The 21,149-nt window shown below is 48.3% G+C and overlaps 1 protein-coding gene across 7 annotated transcripts; it reads right to left on the bottom strand.

Moving 5' to 3' along the window:
- Positions 1–114: 114 nt before the first annotated feature.
- LOC124194281 (obscurin-like) lies at positions 115–20,868 on the bottom strand. 7 transcript variants are annotated; one of them, XM_046588389.1, is made up of 35 exons: positions 20,439–20,867; positions 19,076–19,128; positions 18,860–19,011; positions 17,920–18,014; positions 17,273–17,578; positions 17,033–17,203; positions 16,887–16,956; positions 16,711–16,806; positions 13,606–13,698; positions 13,375–13,539; positions 12,331–12,468; positions 12,085–12,253; positions 11,650–12,012; positions 11,314–11,475; positions 10,801–11,185; positions 10,553–10,734; positions 10,005–10,481; positions 9,451–9,931; positions 9,280–9,386; positions 8,856–9,215; positions 8,502–8,783; positions 8,330–8,438; positions 8,085–8,257; positions 7,891–8,011; positions 7,673–7,832; positions 7,490–7,611; positions 4,950–7,428; positions 4,603–4,887; positions 4,177–4,536; positions 3,091–4,110; positions 2,764–3,030; positions 952–2,699; positions 746–871; positions 579–684; positions 115–500 (listed from the first exon to the last, which is right to left on the bottom strand). In XM_046588389.1, the coding sequence occupies exons 2-35, from the start codon at positions 19,107–19,109 to the stop codon at positions 372–374; spliced, it is 11,493 nt and encodes a 3,830-aa protein (XP_046444345.1). In that variant the 5' UTR covers positions 19,110–19,128; positions 20,439–20,867; the 3' UTR covers positions 115–371. The 7 variants fall into 7 exon arrangements, with proteins under 7 accessions (XP_046444345.1, XP_046444346.1, XP_046444347.1 ...); XM_046588390.1 differs by lacking the exon at positions 11,314–11,475 and having other exon boundaries at positions 20,439–20,868; XM_046588391.1 differs by lacking the exons at positions 16,711–16,806; positions 16,887–16,956; positions 17,033–17,203; positions 17,273–17,578; positions 17,920–18,014 and having other exon boundaries at positions 20,439–20,865.
- Between the last annotated feature and the right edge of the window lie 281 nt (positions 20,869–21,149).

Genomic DNA, 21,149 nt, shown 5'->3' with positions numbered 1-21,149 from the left:
CCAGTTTCTAATAGGAGTAATAGAATCCTCAAGCAGTCTGTCACCGTTTTCCCACTTTGTTTTACAGTTATTGCTGAGTAGGATAGTAAGTAGTTTTTGACCAAGTCAAATTGATAAATGGTAAACACAGTTTTTCTTTCTTATTTTGGTAGGCCAAAACAAGAAAGTCTAGTACATAATCACTGCTTTTGATATGAAAATTGTTTTAACGACAAAACTTTGCCAAAAACCGTGACCAGAAAAGTTGTGAAAACTACCGTTACATATCATAATGTGACACGAGCGTGAAAACAAAAAATATTGATATTGAAAATCAGATTTGAAACGCCTTTTGCTTGACAATCGTCGCTGTTGATCTGTTGTTGTTGTTTTCAGTACGTTGTAAAAATGTCCGTCTCGCAGCTGGTGGATCGACCAAAGCCCAGCCCGAATGAAGAAAGAAGCTCTTCGCATTTCGTGGATTGCTGACTCCTTTGTTGGTGATACTCATCCGAATATGCCTATGATAAGATACGGTACAAAAGAAACCATTACAGGAAGTCCAACTCAAACAGATCGTTTAAAGAATCGAAATCTACTTTGAGTCTGTTGCCGAGGAAAGAAGCCCGTTCACGTTTCTTGAGCATGTGTTCACTGGGCTGGAACCAGCGGTGCTCTAGGCATTCCTCTGTTGTTGGTCGCTTGCTGTGAACCCAATACAAAAATAATGAGAAATTCAAGAGATATTTAACTAAATATGAAATACTTTGGCGCCCGTTTGAAGACCAACATGATGAAACGAGTAGCTTCCATGCTTATCTCCTTGTAAAGAGGTTCGAATCGGAAACGGACGTACGTAATATTTTGCTGTGTTTCTTCATCGTTCTCGCCGCTATAATTTAAAAAATAGCCAAATGATGAGCATTAATTAACGAACTGAAATAATAGGGGAGGAAAAATAAAAACAAGTACCTGAATGGCGACACGCCCGACAGGAGGACGTAAGTGAGGACGCCAAGGGACCAGATGTCGCTCTGCGGGAAAGCCGGCTCCTCGTTCAGGATCTCTGGCGCCGTGAAGTGTAGGTAGGAGCGGTCAGCAGGGGCCATTGTGCCGCCCAGCTTAGAGGTGAGTTGGGCGCAGCCGAAATCGCACAGTTTGACGTCGATGCTGCGGGCCGACATGAGTAAGACGTTGTCCGGCTGCAGGTCGAGATGACTCAAACCGCGCCAGTGGAGGTACTGGAGTCCATCCAGCACTTGCGAGATGATGGATGCCACCATATTTTCCGTGTACTCGTGACGCTGCGATAGACAAGTCAGAACGTCGACGCCTTGCAACTTTTCCAAGACGGACACCAGAAACTCGCCACTTTCGTAGGCCTGGTGCAGTGAGACGATGCGTTCGTGACAGAGGCCACGCAAGATGTTCATCTCTTGCAGACTGTCACCGTCTTTCTTGACGATTTTGGCGGCGTACATCCGGTTGCCTTCCTTGTCGGCGCATTTGGCGATGAGTGAAAATCGGCCTCGGTTGATTTCGGCAATGAATTTCAAGTCGTCGGTGGGCGGGCTGGTTTTGACGGGTTTCCTCATTTCTTCCATTTCCACCGTGTAGTCGGTGGCGGCAGAAGCGTCGATGGATCCAGTGCCGTCCAGGAACAGCTGCTGGCCAGATTCGGTCAACTGTTGCAGATACTTCATAGCTCTTGTGACGGACACGCGAGGACTTCCCGGCTCCTTGGTACTCACAGACTGAGTCCCGATGCTCCTATCGCTCCATCCAAATTTGTTGCGAGCCGCCAGACGGAACTGGTAGTCGGTGTTGGGGCTGAGGTTGCGCACCAGGAAGAATTCGTGGTCGATGTTATCGGCCACATCAGTCCACTCGTTGGCTGTCGCTTCCTTCTGCTGCAAACTGTAGCAGATGACGGTCGAATTGCCGTCCTGCCTGGGCACTTTCCAGCGCAGGAGGATCTCAGTGTCGGAGATGTCAGTGGCTTCCGGACTGTCGGGTTCCATCGGGATATCTCCCATGACCAAACGGGCCTTGGCGACGGTCTGGCCCACCTTGTTTCTAGCCACGGCCTTGTAAATTCCGCAATCGTAATCGTGGGCCGGATCGAATTTCAGGATCGAAACGCCCGTATCGGCGCTGTGGCTGATTGTAATCCGATGATCGGGCAGGATGAGTTGGTCACCCTTGAACCACTGGACGGACGGTTGGGGCTCACCGACGGCCAAGCAAGAGAACTGAACCGATTGTTTGTCCACCATGGCCACCGTTCTGGGTTTCTCGCGCATGAACGGGACGTGGCCGTTTCTCTTCACCTCCAACATGGCGTCGGCTTCAGTGTGAGCTTCGTCACGGACGCCCAGCTCGTTTTTGAGCCGACGATTCGGGTGGTAGTACTGCAACGGGCCGGTGTCGTTGGCGTAGCGGAACTGGCGGCGGGCGCGACGAGCCTCGTCATCAATTTGCTCGTCCATAAGATCCGTGAAACGACGACGTTCGTAAATCATCGGCAAGGCGTAGTCGTTGTCTTGCATCCGCATAGCGAATGAAGAGCTCCTGTTTCCGGCCACCTTCATGTACTGACGCAGGCGGACTGGGAAGTCGACATCGCGCAGCTGCAACAAATAAGTATCCGGGCCGTACTGGTAGTGGCTTTCGCTTGACGCCACACCACCGCCAATTTCCGGATGCTCGAAACTCTTCATCTAAATTTTTAATGCAAAAACAATCAGATTCATCCGCCATTCCTTCCATTCAATAACTCTGTACCTCAGTTTTGATGGATGTACGGCGGGGTTCAGGTGTCTGTCTCGGCGTGTACTCCTCGCCCGGCGGGTAGACCATGCAGGACGGATGCGTGAATGCGCCGCTGAGTGGGCGGCGACGGTACCAAGTGCGGCAGGACGCGTTGCCGTACCAATCGCGATAGTGACGCTCGTAGTAGGTCTTGAGTCGCTCCGTCGGGATCGAATAAGCCGAGGGTCCATCGGTCGCAAAACGACGATCCGCTTGTTTCAGCCAAGGATGTTTCAGCGCCTGTTGCAACACATTCATTCGTAAATGGACAAATATTGTAAAATTTAATGTAAAACGTACCTCCTCGAGAGTGAGACGGCCATCGGCTTTGAAGACGAGCAATTTCGTCACGAAATCAGTGGCCTCGCTGGAGATGTTGCTAAAGGCTTCCGGATCAAAGTTGATCTGGCCGGCTTGGACACGGCGGAGAGTATCTCGGTCTGTTTCTCCCCTGAAAGGCGAAATACCCGAGAGGAACAAGTAGGTAATGACACCGACGGACCACATGTCGGCCGGGTAACCGACTCCTTCGCCGTTGGCAGTCTCAGGAGCCACAAATTCAGGCATTCCGTAATCGAGAGACGCCAATTTGTTGGAGTAGATGCGACGGGCCAGTCCAAAGTCTCCGATCTTGAGCTCATCGCCATCGGGGCGCGTTAGGAAAAGGTCGCCGGGCGTCAATCCCAGATGAGCAATTCCGTGACTGTGCATATGACCAAGTCCTTCCAACACTTGGCGGATGTAGTAGGCGATATCACTTTCGGTGATGTGCGGTCGTCGAGTGACAGCATCGACCAAGTCACCGCCGCCGGCCAATTCGGAGACGAGCGTCAGCGAATCTTTTGTCTCGTAGGCGTCGATGAGACGGACCAGTCGTTGGTGACTCAACTGGTTCATGATGTCCAATTCGCCCGTCATGCGAGATCGCAGTTCTGGTCCAGTTCCGGTCATGATTTTCGCCGCCAAACTGCGACCAGTGGATCGCTCCACGCTGTGGTACGTCACTCCCTGCGTGCCACGGCCCAGCTCGTCTCCCAGGTCGTAATAATCGCCAAAGATGCGGTTGTTGTCCACCTGTTTGGCCTTGACGTTTCGTCCCCTGTGATAGGTGCGGTAGGCGAACTCGTCCTCGTTGTCCTCCACGTGAATCATGGCTGACGCCGAAACAGCTCCGGCCGGATTACGAGCCACAACCGAGTAGAGTCCCTCGTCCTTGCTGATGACGTCGTCGATAACCAAAATGTACGTGTCGGGTATTATGTGCTGCATCTTGATGCGGCTGGATGGGGCCACTGGGAGCCAATCCTTGTACCACTTGACCTGAAAATCGAAAAAAATTTCAATACGGGGACGGAAGGATCAATTTTTAAAACAACATCAAACTACCTCGCATTCTGGATAGCCAGTGATGCGACATTGGAGCCGGCCGGGCTTGCGGGTGACGAAGATGTTCTCTTCCGGCCGGACGATGAAGCGCGGATGTTCGGCTACTTCCAGTTTAATTTGCTGCCTGGCCTCACCAAACGGATTGGTGGCAACCGCCTCGTACATGCCGGCATCTCTGTCCAGCATGCGGTTAACAAACAGCGTCAGCTGGCCGTTGCGCAGATAAGAGAAGTCGTAACGGCCGCCCATTTCGATTGGCTCGTCGTTGAAGAAGAATTTGACGGTCGGTTTCGGGTAACCGTAAACGTACCAGAAGAGCGAAGCGCTTTGGTTCTTGATTCCGTATTGAGCGTCCGTATCCTGTACATTACAAATCAAATCAATGAACTTTATTATGAATTCAAAATTAAATGCGTTAATTTTTACCTGGCGCAAAAAGCGAGGGGCGTGAGTGTATCCGTCGTGAGGAGGACGATCAAGATCAAAGTCTTTGGGGAAGTAGCAGGAACTATCGGGATTGTAGGTGACGCCCGGTTCGAGGAACCGCTGACGGGCAATGGGCTCGAGCGAGAGCTTGTCCCGGCTGGTTGAATTGTAGGGTGAAGGATCCGATACTCCGTACTGATTCTCCACGCGAATGCGGAATCGGTAATCGCGGTACGGATCCAAACTGCGGATGTCACAGCTACATCCTTTGATTCCCGAACGAACCTGATTTAAAAAAAAAAACGTGTAATGAATGAACTTTCATTCCGTAATTGATCTGAAATTACCTTTTGCCAGTCGCCATCTGGGCATTCGCACATTTCCACGTGATAAGTGACGGGAATGCGCGGACCAATGGGCACCGAAGGCTTCCAGGAGAGGGTCAGGTAGCGATCGTGGATCAAATGGATGATGGGGCGATCCGGCAGAGGCACAGGAGCGCCAGTGTTGCGGAATTTGTCGAAATCGGCGTACTGATCGCCGACCGGCTTTTTGGGTCGGCTGTCGAGAGTGTCGAAACTCAATTCGGCCGAGCATGTCGCTTCACCCGAACGGTTAAACGCCCGCAACGAATATTCGCCGACATCCGCTTCCTCCACGAATTTGATGGTCAAGCGCAGAAGGCCATTGCCCTCTTTTTCCATTTTCATCCGCCCGCCAGCCGTCAACTTCTGTCCGTTGCGGAACCATTCGTGCTCGGGCTCGGGGAATCCGGAAGCGCAGGCCGTAAACTTGGCCGTCATTCCTTCGTAGACTTCGCAATCTCCGATGCGTTTCAAGAAATGAGGAGCTTCCTCCTTTTCCTTCTTCTCAATCTTGTCCACCACTTCCAGTTGGGCCTCGCAACGGTCCTCACCTTCCGCATTGGTTAGGATGCAGGCATAGCGACCGGCCCGATCGGGAGCGCAGTCGCGAACGAACAAAACGCACATATCTCCGTCTCGTTTGATCTTGTACTTTTCCGACTCGGCAATTTCATCTCCGTTGAAAGTCCAGGCGACGGTTGGTTTGGGCAGACCGCTGATTTTGGCCATGAACTTGCAGTCGTAGCCGGGCAACTGCTGCAGGTCCGAGAATCTTTGTACGAACGAAGGAGCAGAGAAGATCTTCTTGACGGTGACTTTGGCTTTAGACTCGGCCGTGCCCAGCTCGTTGGACACACTGATTTCGTATTCTCCCTCGTCGATCTTCTTGTCCGCTTTCTCAACTTCCAACGTGATTTTATCGCCGTCGATGGTCACCAGGCAACGGGAATCGTCAACCAGTTCGCCATTGAGGGACCAGAAGACATCAGGGATCGGATTACCGCCAATGACGGCCGACAATTTCAGAGGCGATCCTTCGTCGACGACAGTGTCACGCGGTCCGGTTAGAACGGACGCAGCTGCTTCCGGTCCATCTGATTTGCGAGGACGGATATCCATTTTAGCCGACGATTTAGCCTCGCCAAAACTGTTGCGGGCGCAGGCAGTGTACTCTCCGGCATCAGATGGATCGGCAGACGTAAGGCTCAGACGCACCGTGCTATCGGGTTCGGGTTTCTTGCTGGCGTCTCCGGCAAAGTGTTTTAGTTTCTTGCCATCCTTCATCCATGTGATGGCCGGGTAAGGGAAGCCTCTACATTTAGCCTCCATCCGCACGGGGAAGCCTTCAGTTCCCTTAACGGCGAATAGAGGTGAGACAAACAATGGCGCCGAGGGAGCTGGCTGGATCTCAACGGCCGTTTCACATTCGCTTTCGCCCAGATCGTTCACCACCGACAGGCTGTACTTGCCGGCATCTTCCAGTTTGGCGCATTCAATCTCCAAAGTGACGGTGCCATCCGGCAGATGAGACAAGATCGCGTTGCTGCTGCCAGGGCGAATAGGTCGGCCGTCTTTCATCCACTTGACTTCGGGTTTGGGGTGACCAGAAACGCGGGCCGTCAATTTCAACGGCTCGTTTTCCACGGCCGTCACTGCATCCGGAAGAGCTTCGTCGATTGTGCCCTTCTTGGGTTTCTTCTTGACATCAACGGCCGTCTCGCTGCTAACTTCGCCAGTTGGGTTCACAGCTACCATCTTGTACTGGCCGGAATCTCTGCCAGAATCGGCTGAAGCTATTTCCAACTCGGCAGTTCCATCCGGTAGTAAAGTGATGGTCATCCGCTCGTCGGGAATGAGCTCCTTGCCATCCTTGTACCATTTGACTTCGGGCAAGGGACTTCCGCCCACTTTCAATGACAGTTTCAGTGGCTCGCCTTCGTCTACTTTAGTGGCTACTGGCAGTTTGTTGCCCAGAAGAGCTGCTGGTTCACTGGTCAGTGTCAATTCAGCCGCCGCCGAATTTTCTCCCACGGCGCTAGTGGCTTTGGCCGTGTACTCGGCGTAATCCGTTTCCTGGACATCTGAAATGGTTAGACTGAACGTTCCGTCGTCGGCGCTCTCCATTTTGAATCGCTCCGATTCGACAATGACTTCGTCGGCCTTTTGCCACGAAATAGTGGGCAAAGGTATGCCCTGGACGCAGCCTTCGAACTTGGCCGTTTGCCCAGCTTTGGCGTAACAGCTCTTGGGTTTCGTGGAGAAGGTGGGAGCCTCCGAGTGGACAGAGAGTTTAATTTCGCCAGTCGTTTCACCCTCCTTGTTGGTGGCTACAAAACTGTAGACGCCTTCATCTTCGGCCACAGTCTCCTGGATGCTCAACTTGTAAACGTTGGAACCTTCCTCGCAGGTGATGCTGATGCGTTCGCTTGTCGTCGACTTGATCTGGATGCCGTCCTTCAACCTGTTCAAGAAAAAGTGGCGTGATAATGAAGAAAATTGCGTGAAATTTCACTCAAAATTACCATTTGACTTTGGATTTGGGATGGGCGGTGACTTTGACTTCGATGTTGGTCTCCTCGTAGTATTCAACTTTGACTTCGGGTTCGTGACTCAGTTCAGGTTTCATCACGATCGTCAGCGAAGCCTGTAACACATAAAAGATGGTCAAACAGTTTATTAAGACAATTCGAGAAATGGAATCATACGCTGGACTCGTCGAAGCCATGCTCGTTTGTCGCTTTGACGGTGTAGTTGCCAGCGTGAGACTCGTGGGCTACTGGCAACACCAAAGTGTAGGCGTTCTCCACCTCATCTTTAGAGATGGTGTAGTCCTTGTTGTCAACCAACGCCTCGCCATCCTTGAACCTGACGATATGAGTTCATTTTTAATATGGTGACAACGAAACAACAACGGTTAAACTACCATTCAACTTCAGGATTGGGTTGTCCACGAATGCGGACTTTCAACTCCATCTGTTGGCCTTTGCTGACGGTAGTGTCGCTCAATCCCTGCAAGATCTTTGGAACACGCAGTTCGGCCAGGGCTGCCGTTCGAACAAGCATTGAATTTCTTTCGTTATTATGTGCACAAGTAGTAAAATATAAACTAGACGTTACATTTAACGGTGACGGAAGTGTTCTTGGTTTCCTCTCCCAACCGATTGGTCAATTTGATGGCGTAGTTTCCGGCGTCTGTCATGGCTGCCTTGTTGATTTTCATAGTATAAGTGTCGGTCGTCTCACTGATTTCAATACGTTCGCTATTGACCAGCGTTTCGTTGTTCAGCGTCCTGCAACAACCAAGAAAAACAATTTAAGAAAGAAACCAATCGAGTTATTCATCAAGGTATAATCATACGCACCATTGAGCTTGCGGTTTAGGTTGGCCACTGGCACGAACTTCGAAAATAATCTCCTCCTCCTCGTAAACCTCCTTGACAGTCAAGTTGTCCGAGATGATCTTGGGTTTGGCTGCAAAAATAACATTTCGTCAATTGGTGAAATCAAATATTCTGCTGTTAATTCTTTGCTTACAGTCGACACTTAGGCAGCAAGAGGCGCTGATTTGGCCCAGGGCATTGGCAAATTTGACACCGTAAAGACCTTGATCTTGGGTGGTGCACTTGTTCAACGTCAACGTGTAAGTCGAGTCGGCATCCTTGTTGAATTTGATGCGAGCATCGGCCGCCACCTCAACACCCTCCTTAGTCCAGGTGACAGTGGGCTCGGGCAGTCCAGTGCATTTGATTTTAAGCGTGGCATTCTTGCCCTCTTCGATGCAAATGTCTTTCAATGGCTCCTCAACTTTGGGAGGATCTGAACGATACAAAACAAGAAATCATTTAAACGTCAAATAAACAAAACAAACTTTTAAAAATTTGTAATTACATTGAACGGAGAGGACTGCGCTGGTCTTGGCCGTGCCCAGGGCGTTGATGACCTGGGCCGTATATTTGCCCGACAATTCGGATTTGACCTCCTTCAAAATGAGCGAGTAAGTTCCTGTTGCGGGATCATCGTCGCGTGAAAATTCGTTGCGCTCCTCCGTGATCTCCATTTCGTCGATGAACCATTTGATTTTGGGTTCAGGGTAGGCGTTGGCCTTCAGGACGAAAGTCACATCCTTCTCGCCCGCTTTGGCTTCCACATCCTTGAGCGATTGCGTGATTTCGGGCTTGCAGCGCACCTTCAAGTCGGAAGTGTTTTCCTTGGCGCCGTGAGTGTTGGTTATGACGCAAGAGTATTTGCCTATGTCATACGGTAAAGATGTAAGGAAAAGAAAGAAGAAAAAGCTTAAAAGGAAATTGCATACCCGAATCACCGCGTTTGATTCCATTGACGGTCAGGGAGTGGACATTTCCGTCCTGTTTGATGATGACGGCATCTCTGTCGTTCTTCACCTGTTTGCCATCCTTGACCCTATCCAGATAAAACCATTTAAAAACTGGGAATAGAATAAGTTTTTTAGTAGTTTTTGATTCACCATTTGACTTCTGGCATTGGGTTTCCCTCCACTTGCACCTGGAAGGTGATGGATTCGCTTTCGTCCACTTCGTAGGTCTTGAGCAACTGCTTGATGAATGCGGGCGGAGCGTTGGCCACCATTTGCCAAAAGTCGGACATTTGTCCGAGCGAGTTGGAAGCGACGACGGAGTAGGAGCCGCTGTCTTCGATCGTTACTTTCTCGATGAAAAGAGAGAAAACGTCCTCCGACTCTTTGACGATTTTGATGCGCTCCGATTCGATGATCATCTGGCCGTCCTTGTACCATTTGAGTTCGGGGGTGGGCGATCCTTCGACTTCCACCGACATTTTGAAGGGCTCCTCCGTCATGCAGGCCATGTCTTGCATCTTCTTCCTGAACTTGGGCGGAGCTTTGACCAACAGACGGCCTTCGGTTGTCGCTTCGCCGAGGTCGTTGGTGGCCGTCACTTTGTAGAGACCAGCGTCGCTGTGGTCGACATCTAGTGGGTGAATAAACACATTCCATTAAAATAATGAAATGGCATCAGAGTCAAATGAATTGGGTTTAAATACTTTTAATGATGAGCGCAATCGTCTCCTCATCCTCAAAGAGGAAGCGGAAACGACCTCCGGCCGTGACTACATCCCCGTTGCTCTTCGTCCAGACCATTTTAGGTTTAGGGAATCCCTTGAATTTAAGTTCCAGCATGGCGGATCCACCGCAGCTGACCTCAGTGTCCGCCAGGTCCATGGTGATTGTAGGAGCTTCAGGCTCACGCAGCAAATGGTGCACGGCTCCTTGAACGGTCAATTCAGCGCTGCAGGAGATTTTGCCGCTGCTGGTGGCCGCCACGCAAGTGTAGAGTCCAGCGTCTTCCGGTTTGACGTGTTGGAAAACCAATGCCAAAGTGTCGGCTTCGTCCTCGTAAGTGACTTTGAATCGCTCCTCGGGATCATAAGCGGCGCCGTCCTTGTACCACTGGAACTCGGGTTTCTCACCGGGGGCCAAAAGGCCCTGGTTGGCCAGCAGACTGAAAACTTCGTTTTCAGCTGTCAAAGAACAACGAATGAATGAATGAATTGGTTATTAAAACAATATTATAAGATGAATACGATCCTACTGGTAACGGTGACTTTGGCTGTTGAAGTGGCTTCACCGAAACGGTTGAGGGCCTTGCACGTATACTCGCCGGCATCGGATTCGTTCACTTGACAGATGACCAGCTCGAAAAATCCGGTGGCCGCTTGATCGTTGATGACTTTGATCCGATCGGATTCCACCACTTTCTTGCCATCCTTTTTACTGTAGCCAATGAAATAACATTTAGCGATGAACTTGTTTAAGTTGTAAGAAATCAAAAGGAATTACAATTCGACATTCGGGATGGGATCGCCTTTGACTTTGATCATGAAGCGGACAGAAGTTCCTTCGATCAGTTCCGTGTCGTGCAATACGACAAGGAAGACGGGGCACTTTTGCTGGGCCATTTTTTCACGCTCGTCGGGAGTCAGGACTTGGACGACTAAAGAAGCCGAGCAAGTGGCCGATCCGTCCTCGTTGGAGGCCACGACGGTGTAGAGTCCACTGTCGTCCAGTCGGCAGTTCATCATTTGCAGACTGTGCTTCCGGCCTTTGGACGTGGTCACGATGCGGTCGGCAAAACGATCGTCCAGCGGCTTGTTGTTACGCAGCCAAGTCACCTGGGCAGGAGCGTCGGCTTCTAGGGCGCAGTCAAACGTCGCTTTCTCACCGGCTGAATATTAATAAGTGGACGTCATTAATTAAATCGATCGAATTGGAATAAATAATTAATTAATAACAAAAAAATAAAAGGGCGAAGCTCTCGTTAAGGGATAGTTAGCTGATTAGACAGAAACTTACGTTCGCAAAAGTTTCCGTGAATGGTGCGAGAGAAACGGGGTCGACCGGGCAGCGGCTCGGCCGCCATTTCAGGTATGGGTTCGGCCATCGAAGCGAAGAGAGTGGCGTCGCTTGCGTCGCTTGGGGGATCACTTTCACGAAGCGAACCCAACGATTGATATTCTTTTTGTGTTTCAAAACGAAAATGATTTTGTGTGTTAAATAAATGAAATGCCATCGCGAACCAAAAAGATTAGATCCAGCAATTAGCAATTCGAGTGGGCGTGGTGAAAAAACGATAACAAACAATTAGCGTAAAATCAAAGTGACTTGCTCTTATTGGCATTCGTATCTTACCGGATAAAGAAGCCTGTGATGCCGAGCGGATGCTGGCGCTGCCCCTTTTGATTGAATCGACAGAATCGGATCGCTGAAGATCGATTTCGCCCGGAGGAGCTTTTTCGGTGATGGGCGATTGCAGAGGGATCGTCTGCGGGACTGAATGTGCAACTCCTTTCAAGTGAATGAGGTCCTTGATCTTTTTGGCGATCTGAGCGGAATCCTGTTGTCCCGCTGGGTCGGATGGTGCAGCAGTTACCGGTTTCAACTGCGTCGGTTTCGTTTGAACTGGAGGTGGAACGACAGGATCGTCGGCTTCGTTGTCAGTTTCACCCGGACCGTCGACTTGCAAATCGTCTTCGGCGTGTTCCTGTAAGGCGACTGAAAATCATTCACATAAAATTTAGTCAAACCAAAAATTTAGAGAAAATCAAATCAAAAAGAATAACTGACTAGCGTGAGCGGCGTAGTTGCGTATTTCAATCAGCCAATCGTCGTGAATGGATCGATCCGTGCAGCGTAAATTGAGCGGGTAGCGGACGAAACGCGGATCCGAATGGATCAAATCAAAACTGCAGGAATCTCCTTCTTCTTGGCGAACTTTGACCTCGACGTCTGGCAACTATTTTGAATACAAAAAGCGAATCTTGAAGAATTGTTGAATTCGTTTTCATATAGCGTTTAAAATTATGTCTTTACCCTGATGATATCCTTGAGGAGGAAAAGGTTTCGATCGTCGGTGACTCGTCTCACCTTCGTCACCAAAATGCGAGCCTTGAAGAGAAACAGGTAACGTTCTCTAGCCCGTCCACGACTGTCTGTCACCGTCCACCAGCTCTGAATGAATTCAAATTCCAGTTGATGAAGATGATGTCGAAATGAACTAGAGAAAACCCCGGCCCTGGGAGTTCGGACGATGAGAGATGTGCGGGGCCCGACAAGAGCACCAATCATCCGACTACTCACTAATTCACGCTCGGGTCGGCGATTCTATATTTAGCCGTGACCTAATGCGAAGCGACGAGAATCCAATTTTTCGTGGGAGAGGGCATTTAGAAAACAAAAAACAACCGGGATAGTACACGATGGCAGACGTTGGAGTCACCCAGTCTATCGGCCGCATGTCGTTCACGCTCCCACGTACGAAAAAGAAACAAAACATTGACGGGTGTGAGGAAAAGTAAGAAGAGAAAAAAGTTAAATAGCTGCAGCTGTTTTTCGCTGTGGGATGACGCGTTATTGCGGTGCAAAGAGTCGCTATGAATAACCTGCTTGTCTAATCGTCGCCGCTATACACGAACGATCGGGATTTCAAGTGGCCGCTCATCAATCGACGGAGGGAAAGATTAGCAACTCTCTCCTGGATTTGAACTGGATGGCCAAATCAACTGCGCCAAAAGTTAAGAAAGAGGATTCAACACGCAGCAGCTCGAACGAGGGTCCGGTTAGAAGGAGAAATGACGTCATCCCTTTTCACGGTCGACTTTCAGGAGGGGAAAAAAAACAAACGGAAGCAACTGCGAAATAGACTTTGGTCACTTTTGAAAAGAAAAAAGCCTGTGCGAGATTCTATCTTCCCGTCCCGCGTGTGTGTTTTATAAATAAACGCCGGGCACACACCTGGAGCGAGTGAAAGGAAAACGGACGGAAAAACATCCGTTAGGAAATTCTAATCGAATCCGTTCAGCGTTATTTTAATTATTCATCATGTCACAAGTCAAAGACAGCAAAATGATGACTTACGTGTCGTAAAAGTCGTCCTAACTTGTGGATGTTGCCCTTGTATCCGGATAGGTTCTCGATGAATTTCGAATCAGTCAGCCGCTGGGGCAAGGCCAGCATAAACTCGTGAGCCTTTTGCAAATCCTTCGTGTCCTCGCGCAGTTCTCGCGAATGCGTTATCAGATCCTTTTGGAGAAACAAATACAAATTGGTAAGAGGCATCCAAGATGATTGTTTTGTTTTGTTTCTTACCTGGAGGAGAACCTGGAAGTCGTTGATGCGCTGAATGGGCAACTTGAGGTATTCGCCCAATCGTTTGTTGTCGCCGATCCGGTGACTGTATTCCTGAATGAACAAAATGAACATTTAACGATTAAAAATTTAGATCCTTGATATTTTGCGGGCGACATTGCATAACAAATGGTCTCGAGTTTTCGGTGGTTTTTTGGCAAGAAAACAAAAAGGACGAGACTCGGGAGTAGGGTCGAATACCACCGATGGCATAGGAAATAGAAAAACTGCAGATTTTGCGGATGTTACTGGGCCAACTTCCAAACATCATCGCATTTTAACTGTTTAATTCTCTGAAAACGAAATTACTCAAATTAGGAAATTTGAGAGCCGCAACAGCGAAACTTCAAAGGAACAAATCTGCGCCAGCAGATTTCTGACGGACCGGAAAAAAACAAGTTTATCGACGAGGTTTTCTCCGGATTTAAAAAAAAAGGGAAAATGATCAAATTCCGACAAATTGGAAAATATTTCAGAAAATTGTGCGATATAATTATTTTTCTATCCATAACTGCTCGTCTCCATTTGCCTCTTCTAGTGTACACAGGCAGTATAAGTATATTCTTGCCCGTTTCTCCTTCTATTCTTAGTCCGTGGCTACACTGGACGGCCGAGCTGCTCAGCTCAGCTGTGTGGTCTCCCCCCTCGTAACGTCCCTTATAACCACCCACTTCTTTTTTTTTCCTTTTCTTTTCTACACCGCTCTTATTTCTGCCTTCCAGAAATTATGAACAAATCTAATCCCTTTGTCAACCTCTAAACAGTTAGTGTCGTGGACAATCTCTGTCTACAAGATAATTCCAGGCGGCCACAGCAGGCATTCCAGCACAGGCCATTGTATACCTGTTGGATTTCCAAACTCTCCCCCCTAACAACCCAGTCGCTGTTGTTGTTGTTGTCAAGCCGACCGTATTAATCCACAAAGTTGAAATCAACACGGAAATGATTAATCCAAGTGGAGTGGCACTATTGAGTCGGATGGATTGCACAAAAGGATAAATTTAATTTTACGGGGGAGTGAAATAACCTGGGCACTGCTCTCACTTTCTTATCGTCAACGAACTGACGTAAACGGACCTTGATTGGCTTTCGTTGTTGTTTTGATCTTCGGTTGGCTGAGTGGGAGCCGTGGGGGCAATCGAAAGTGGATCCTGACCGAGACCTGGAACCGTTACGACTAGACGGACGAACTCGCTAACATCCACACACCAAGAGCGCCACAAACAACCAAGGTAGTGCTGCTGCTAGTAGCCACACACTGGATATCTTTCAGTTAGTCAGTCTGCCAACTCTGCTGAATGGATATGCATCCGGGGGTGCCGGCCCAAACCGCCAAGGAGGAGGCGGGAATCGACAACACTTTTTAGCTCCCAAACATTCAAAGGTGACGATATAAAGTACGATGGCAAAAATATGATTACCCGGTAACACTTTGTAGATCGCCGTGCGTGCGGATGAATCGTTTTTGCTCCTCTGCTAAATTCCAGTTTTAAGAGAGAACCGATAGCTTGTTGCTGCAAGCCCCCTGATGTTGCTGGCCCTGCAATTCCTGGCTCTCTATCTATGCGTCGTCCCGCTGCTCCTGCAACGTTGTCGTGTCTAAATCAGGCAACGTGCCTTACGTGTTCCATTTATGTCGACCGATCCACCGGCTAAATTTAGATCCATCGGCCGTCCCAACTCTCTGTCCCTACCACCGTCTGTCTCCCTCTCATTCCCACTTGGACTTCCACACTGGCCGGCCATATCTTTCCGTCCTATGTACAGATCGTAAAACTGAGTGGAATTAAATTATGACGACAAGATCTCGCATAATGTGGAAAGCGGCCAACGCAATGGGCAAGGAAAGAAGTTGAGCGGCCACTGTCATAGACGTTAACTTGAAAAACATATTTGTAGATTTTATATTATGCCACTTTTGTGCGGTTGCCGAGTCCAGTGCCAACAAACGACAGCGAAGGCCGAAGACGAGTAAAGGAGAAACAAAAGTCCTGAGCTATATAGGAAGTACGGAGAGGTGTTTTGGCAGCCAGAGGTCTTTGACTCGTTTTGATGGAAAATCTTGGCTTTCATTCCGCAATGAATTATTGGACGGGCATAAGCTAAGATTCCTAATACGCTGGCTCAATGCCCTCCTGCTCCGACTTCCTCATTACACCTACTACTATCTACCACGTACGTCAGACGGCTGGAGAGTGACATTTGCCTAACAAGAAAAGGTGCTGAGAAAGAACGAGTGGCAAACGGTTTAAGCCTTACGGAGCCGAAAAGTCGATTCCGTCATCGACGTCGTTCACCGCCCTCAACATAAACGAAGGTGAAAAGGCCGGCGCACATTTTCCCGTTTAGTGCCGCCGACCGGATTTCCCTTTCTCTTTTTGTTTCTCCTTTGAATGGCTATTCATCCGCTTTCTCTTTCCCAGCAGCATTCCCCTCACTGCCAACTCGGGCGCGCGCTAAATATAGCCCTTTGACTAACACACTTGGATTACGCATCTTTTTGAACATCGAATTACGATCCACAAAAAAGTCCATTCAATCGTGGCACGGCCAAAAAGTCCATAGGTGGTGCGACTCTCGTACAGTATCTGGAATTCCTTTTGATAGTAAACAGGATCATTAGTCAGCCGGGCTTCTAAACGAGAGTGATCCATGAAACGAATAACTGGAGGATTTTTAAAGCCCCAACGGAATGACGGATGACGTTCTTCCTCGTCACGCCAACGCAAAAAACAAACCCACAAGAAGAGATCATTGATCTTGTTCATTTTCGGCAGGGCCACATCACTGATGTCCGAGTCGTATATAGGGGATGATTTGTGACGCCTCCCGGAGCATCCAGCCAGTTGCATCCAGCCGCTGGTGGAAGGGCCTTGACACGTCATGGCTGACTGTGCGGTTGATGAAACACGCAACCATCACCTTGTTAACCTTATTTTTCTTTTTTTAAAAAAGTAAAAGCTAGGAATAGGATTGCAGACACTGACTGGACTGGTCGAAAATAGTTTCCCCCCTCTCTCGACATCAAATAAAGACGAACAGAATTTCCAAAACACAGGAACTCACCTCGAAAAATTCCCTCAGGTGTTTGTCTTCACGTAAAAGTTCCTGCGATTTGGGCTCGTCGCCATAATATTGGGCGTGTTTGTCGAAATCCCGCTCCTGATCATGTCAATTGAAAAGTTAATTTTTCAAAAAAAAAATGATTATTAACTTATTATTAACTAAACCTCTAAACTTACCAATCGAAGAAACGTTCTGCCCAGCCTTTGGGGCTCGTTTGCGTAATATTTCAGGCCTTCCAGGAGAACACTAAACATTAATCATCCACACGTTATTGAATCATCAAGAAATGGAATAAAATTTAGAAAAAGGATGTAAACGAAACCTCTTGTGAAACTCTTGAATTTGTTTGAATGGACCGAAAAGGGTATCTCGCTGGTCGCTGACTTTCCTCGGAGTGGACGGATGATCCATCTGGCGGTAGTAGACGTTGACTACGTGTTCCATATCGGTCACGAATTCCTCCTCCGTTTCCACCAGCTCCTTGACGACGGCCCTGTACGACAAGCCAAAAAAGATTAGCCAACACATGCCATTGTCAAACTGTCAATTGCTCGTCATGTACTCTCGTTTGGCAACAGGATCGAAGGTGACCAATTGGCGGCCTGAACGAGTCCGCCGGTATCCCCTTTGTTTGCTGGTCTCGGCTTCTTCGTCCGTCGAAGATTTGATCTTTTTGACGCTCTCTTCCACCTGGACGTCGCTCTGCTGGCTGGATTCGATTCCGGCCTCTTCTCCTTGATTGCCGTCCCTTTGACGCGATTCAGAACGCCTTTTGCGCTGCGGACGAACGGCCATCTTGTGCTTGGCTGCGCTGTTGTCCAGCAAAGCGGTGGTTCCTTCATCCTCGTCAATTCCCAAATCCAAGTGGCTGAGCCAATGCAAAAGTAAAGAAATTATGAGTAAACGGGGCTGAAAATGAAAGTGAAAAATATACAGACAAAATAACGAAAAATGTCCCCGGCTGATTTGATTCGACTTTGATTTAATCATTCCGTTTCGTTCATGAAATGAAAGTCAGCGCTACTTATAGCCAACTTGTTTCGTCACGCCTGGCATTGCTTTCAAGTAAATGATTTGTTGATTTTCCAATTTCTATTAGTTTTCGGCTGGAAGCCAATAAACCATTCTGCCAAGTATAACTTTCACGCTAGACGGAAATCTCTGCAGCGGATCATTTTGAAAGTCAAGGTCGGATCAGAGAAATCTCACCTGGAGACGTATTGAGTGTTGGTCGTAGCCTGGGAAATGCTGGTGCTGCTGCTGCCCGTGAACTGCTCCTGTAGCGATGCGTAAATTTCGGCCAACTGTTTAAGAACGAAAACGGAATTAAATTGCGAGCAATAACATTTCGGGGCAAATTAACAGCATCTATTATGTAAACCAAAATAGAAACGGTTGTCATTAGCGAAAGCGAACGATATTCTACCGCGCTACTTTCGTCGTCGAATTTCCATTTCGGATGAACAATTTGAGAACTTATATGCCAGTGTTATTCTTCTTCGACATCCATACCAGCCCAGAGTGCTGTCATTTTGGCTTACTTCCAGTTGTTGTAGTTTACCACCTGCTCTGCCCAGGGTCATCCGGCGCAGTGCATTTGGGTTTGGAACTAGGCAGTCTCATTATTCCCGCTCGGTTTCAAATGTTCTTTTTTATCCATCCAGTTCAGTTCACGTCAAACAAATAGACTAAACAAAGTCTGTCTCGGCTTGTGCTGGCCGGGATTTGGCCAGACACCTGATCTTCGTCCAACCGCAAATTCGGATGAACATCATCCACGCGGTAGTAGTCAATCAATGTCTGTGTGTGATTGCACGCAGGGGAATATTTAGGTGACGCCTATTCGATTTGCATGGCATTCATCGCGTGTTGAATTTTCGTAATGGTCAGAAACACGGTCCCAACAACGTGAAAAAGAGACGGAATTTCTGGCGTGAGTTTTGGCGTCTGCAAAGTGGGCGGTCAATTAAGACAGGACGTGTCAGTCACTCACTCGCCCATTTGATGATCAGGGATGTCAATTCACTTCCGAGACAACTCATTTCCGCTGGATTGAATAAGTTAATCCAACTAATGAAAAACCTTCGCGTGAGCCAGCGAATGTAATAACTCAACGAATGGAAAAAAAAGGGTCACGTCGATCACTCACGTTCTGTCCTTCGGCGGTGGCAGTCGAATAAGAAGCCGAGCTGGAAGTCACGGATGTCCGGACGGATGAAGATGACGACATTTGCTGATGTTGTTCATCGCTGCTCATCGATTGACTCATGCTGCTCGTCTTTTGTTTCAACTCACTGACCACTGAATTGCAAAGAATCAAAACCGATTTCAATCAAATTACTTTTGAAAAAGGTAATTAACTTACTGCTGGACAGGAGGGCATTCTGTCTTCCGGCCATGGTTTATTCTCCCCAGCACCTAAGAGACCAGCAATTAACCAGATTAGATCATTTTCAATTCACTTGAACCGTTTCAAGCCAATGTGATAATAAGGGAAAATAATAAGACATTAATGGTGGCGTAAAAGTGCGGCTCCCGAAGGTGACGTGACGTGACCCGGCGCTAGGTGGCAGCAGGTGCACATTTTCGTGCGTCCGCTTGCACAAGTCCCAGCTCTGAGATGCCAATGCTGGGCGTGGTCTACCGTGCGTGGAGACATAGTCATGTCCATATATACGGAAGGAGGTGGCGGTGATGTAATAATGTCATTGGCCAGGGGCTTGCTCTCGTCATTTATTATTATCGTGCCGATTGAGAAATGGGCGCCTATTGGAAATGCGGGGACGACGTCCAGGATACATCAAACAATACTACGAGAGAGCTTGGGATAAACAGGAGAGAACGGCCTGTGTCTAATACAGCTGATCCCTGGCTAAAAAACTGGGCTAATTATAGCGCTGCGATGATTCTGATCAAATATAGACAAATACATATCCCATGCACACTACTACTACTAGACTGCGTATACGTATATACATCAGAGAGCGAACGGGTTCGTTCTTCCTGGTTCTTTGCAGTTCTTAATCAATCATGAAGCCCAGTGAGTATCAGCGCGGAGAGTCCAAAACAAAAGAATGTTGCTCCCTCGCTCCTGTCCACTAATAGTTGGAACTAAATTGGCTCTCTGCCGAGGCTTATGAACTTTACTATTATAAGGACTTGTACCCCCCTTTCTTTTCCCACGCATATCGTACAGTAGAGTTGGAGCTATTCTGTGGTGGCCACTTCTTGGCGGCGCAGACTATAATAACCGACTAGCCAAGCCCACGATATAATTATTATTATTAGGATTTTGATACATCAACCCCTCTCCCAGCCAAACAGGGAAGATAACTTATTACTAAAGGCGACGTTTGTGAAGCCGGAAAACAAACAAACAATCAACTTGGAAGAAAGACAAACGATGTCCAATGTGAGATTGTTGTACTACGGCCCTGATGTTCCGTGTGTGTGAGTTTCACGGTTTCAAAATTGTTTCCAGCTGACGAATGGCCTTTTCGGCGTCTGTGTCTAATATCGACGGGCAGAGGAAACGCTGCGCCGAGAACTAAAAATGGATACCGGCGCCACAGAGTTCCCTCCCGTATATGCCCATTGACTGACTCCACACTATTATACAAGCCCAATCCTCTGTTGCTCCGTTTCAACTGTGTCAAATGTCTCGTCGGGGTCTGCTGTTCTCACCACCCAATGTCAAATCAAAAATAAAGGTCGACGCAATAAATTACCTTGTGTCTGGTTGAAATTGATGATGATGTTTGCTCGGTTGAATTCGCCTCGTCGTAGTTCAGCAGAATCCAAAAAGGCGAGGGGTGGTCCAAGTTATTGGTCCATCACGTCGGTCGGTCTCTTATTGTGGATGTTATTATTTCACTCAAGTTGGACGCACTATGAATTTTGCAGGGCCTTTTTAAAAGGGCCAACAACACTGTATCTAGCGCAATCACGGCACAAAAGTGTGCAAACAGTTTCCAACGTCGGTAGTCGTTGAACTGAAATTGGCTCCTTGGTGAAAAGTTGAAACACCAACACGACGACGACGTCCTGCGCCAAAAAAGATAGTAGATCTTCTTTCTTTTGCTTCAACGACGGCTCGAGTGTGGCTCATGCTCCACCAGCCAAACAACACACAACAACACCAGCAGCACCACTACACCACACAGCACATACAGTAGTAGTAGTAGTATAGAGTCAAGTCAGCCTGTTGCTCACAAACATCTATAGTAGAGCCAAGGCCTCGATCCCGGCCGGCTGTTCTGCAGATCCCGACCGTACCTACAACATTTCTGACGTATTTATATGTGCTGCGTGCTGTTTCCCGGAAGAAGACGCCAAACAATTTCTTTTTTAAAAATGTTTAAAATCTCGTCACGCAAGTGTGGAAAAAAACAAAATTGTTTTTCTTTTTCTTTCTTCTTTTTGATCTCATTTTTCTTCTC

This window comes from Daphnia pulex, chromosome 5 (genome assembly GCF_021134715.1).
Source record: "Daphnia pulex isolate KAP4 chromosome 5, ASM2113471v1".
NCBI classification, from domain to species: Eukaryota; Metazoa; Arthropoda; class Branchiopoda; order Diplostraca; family Daphniidae; genus Daphnia; species Daphnia pulex.
This window is presented reverse-complemented; position numbering and strand designations above follow the sequence as displayed.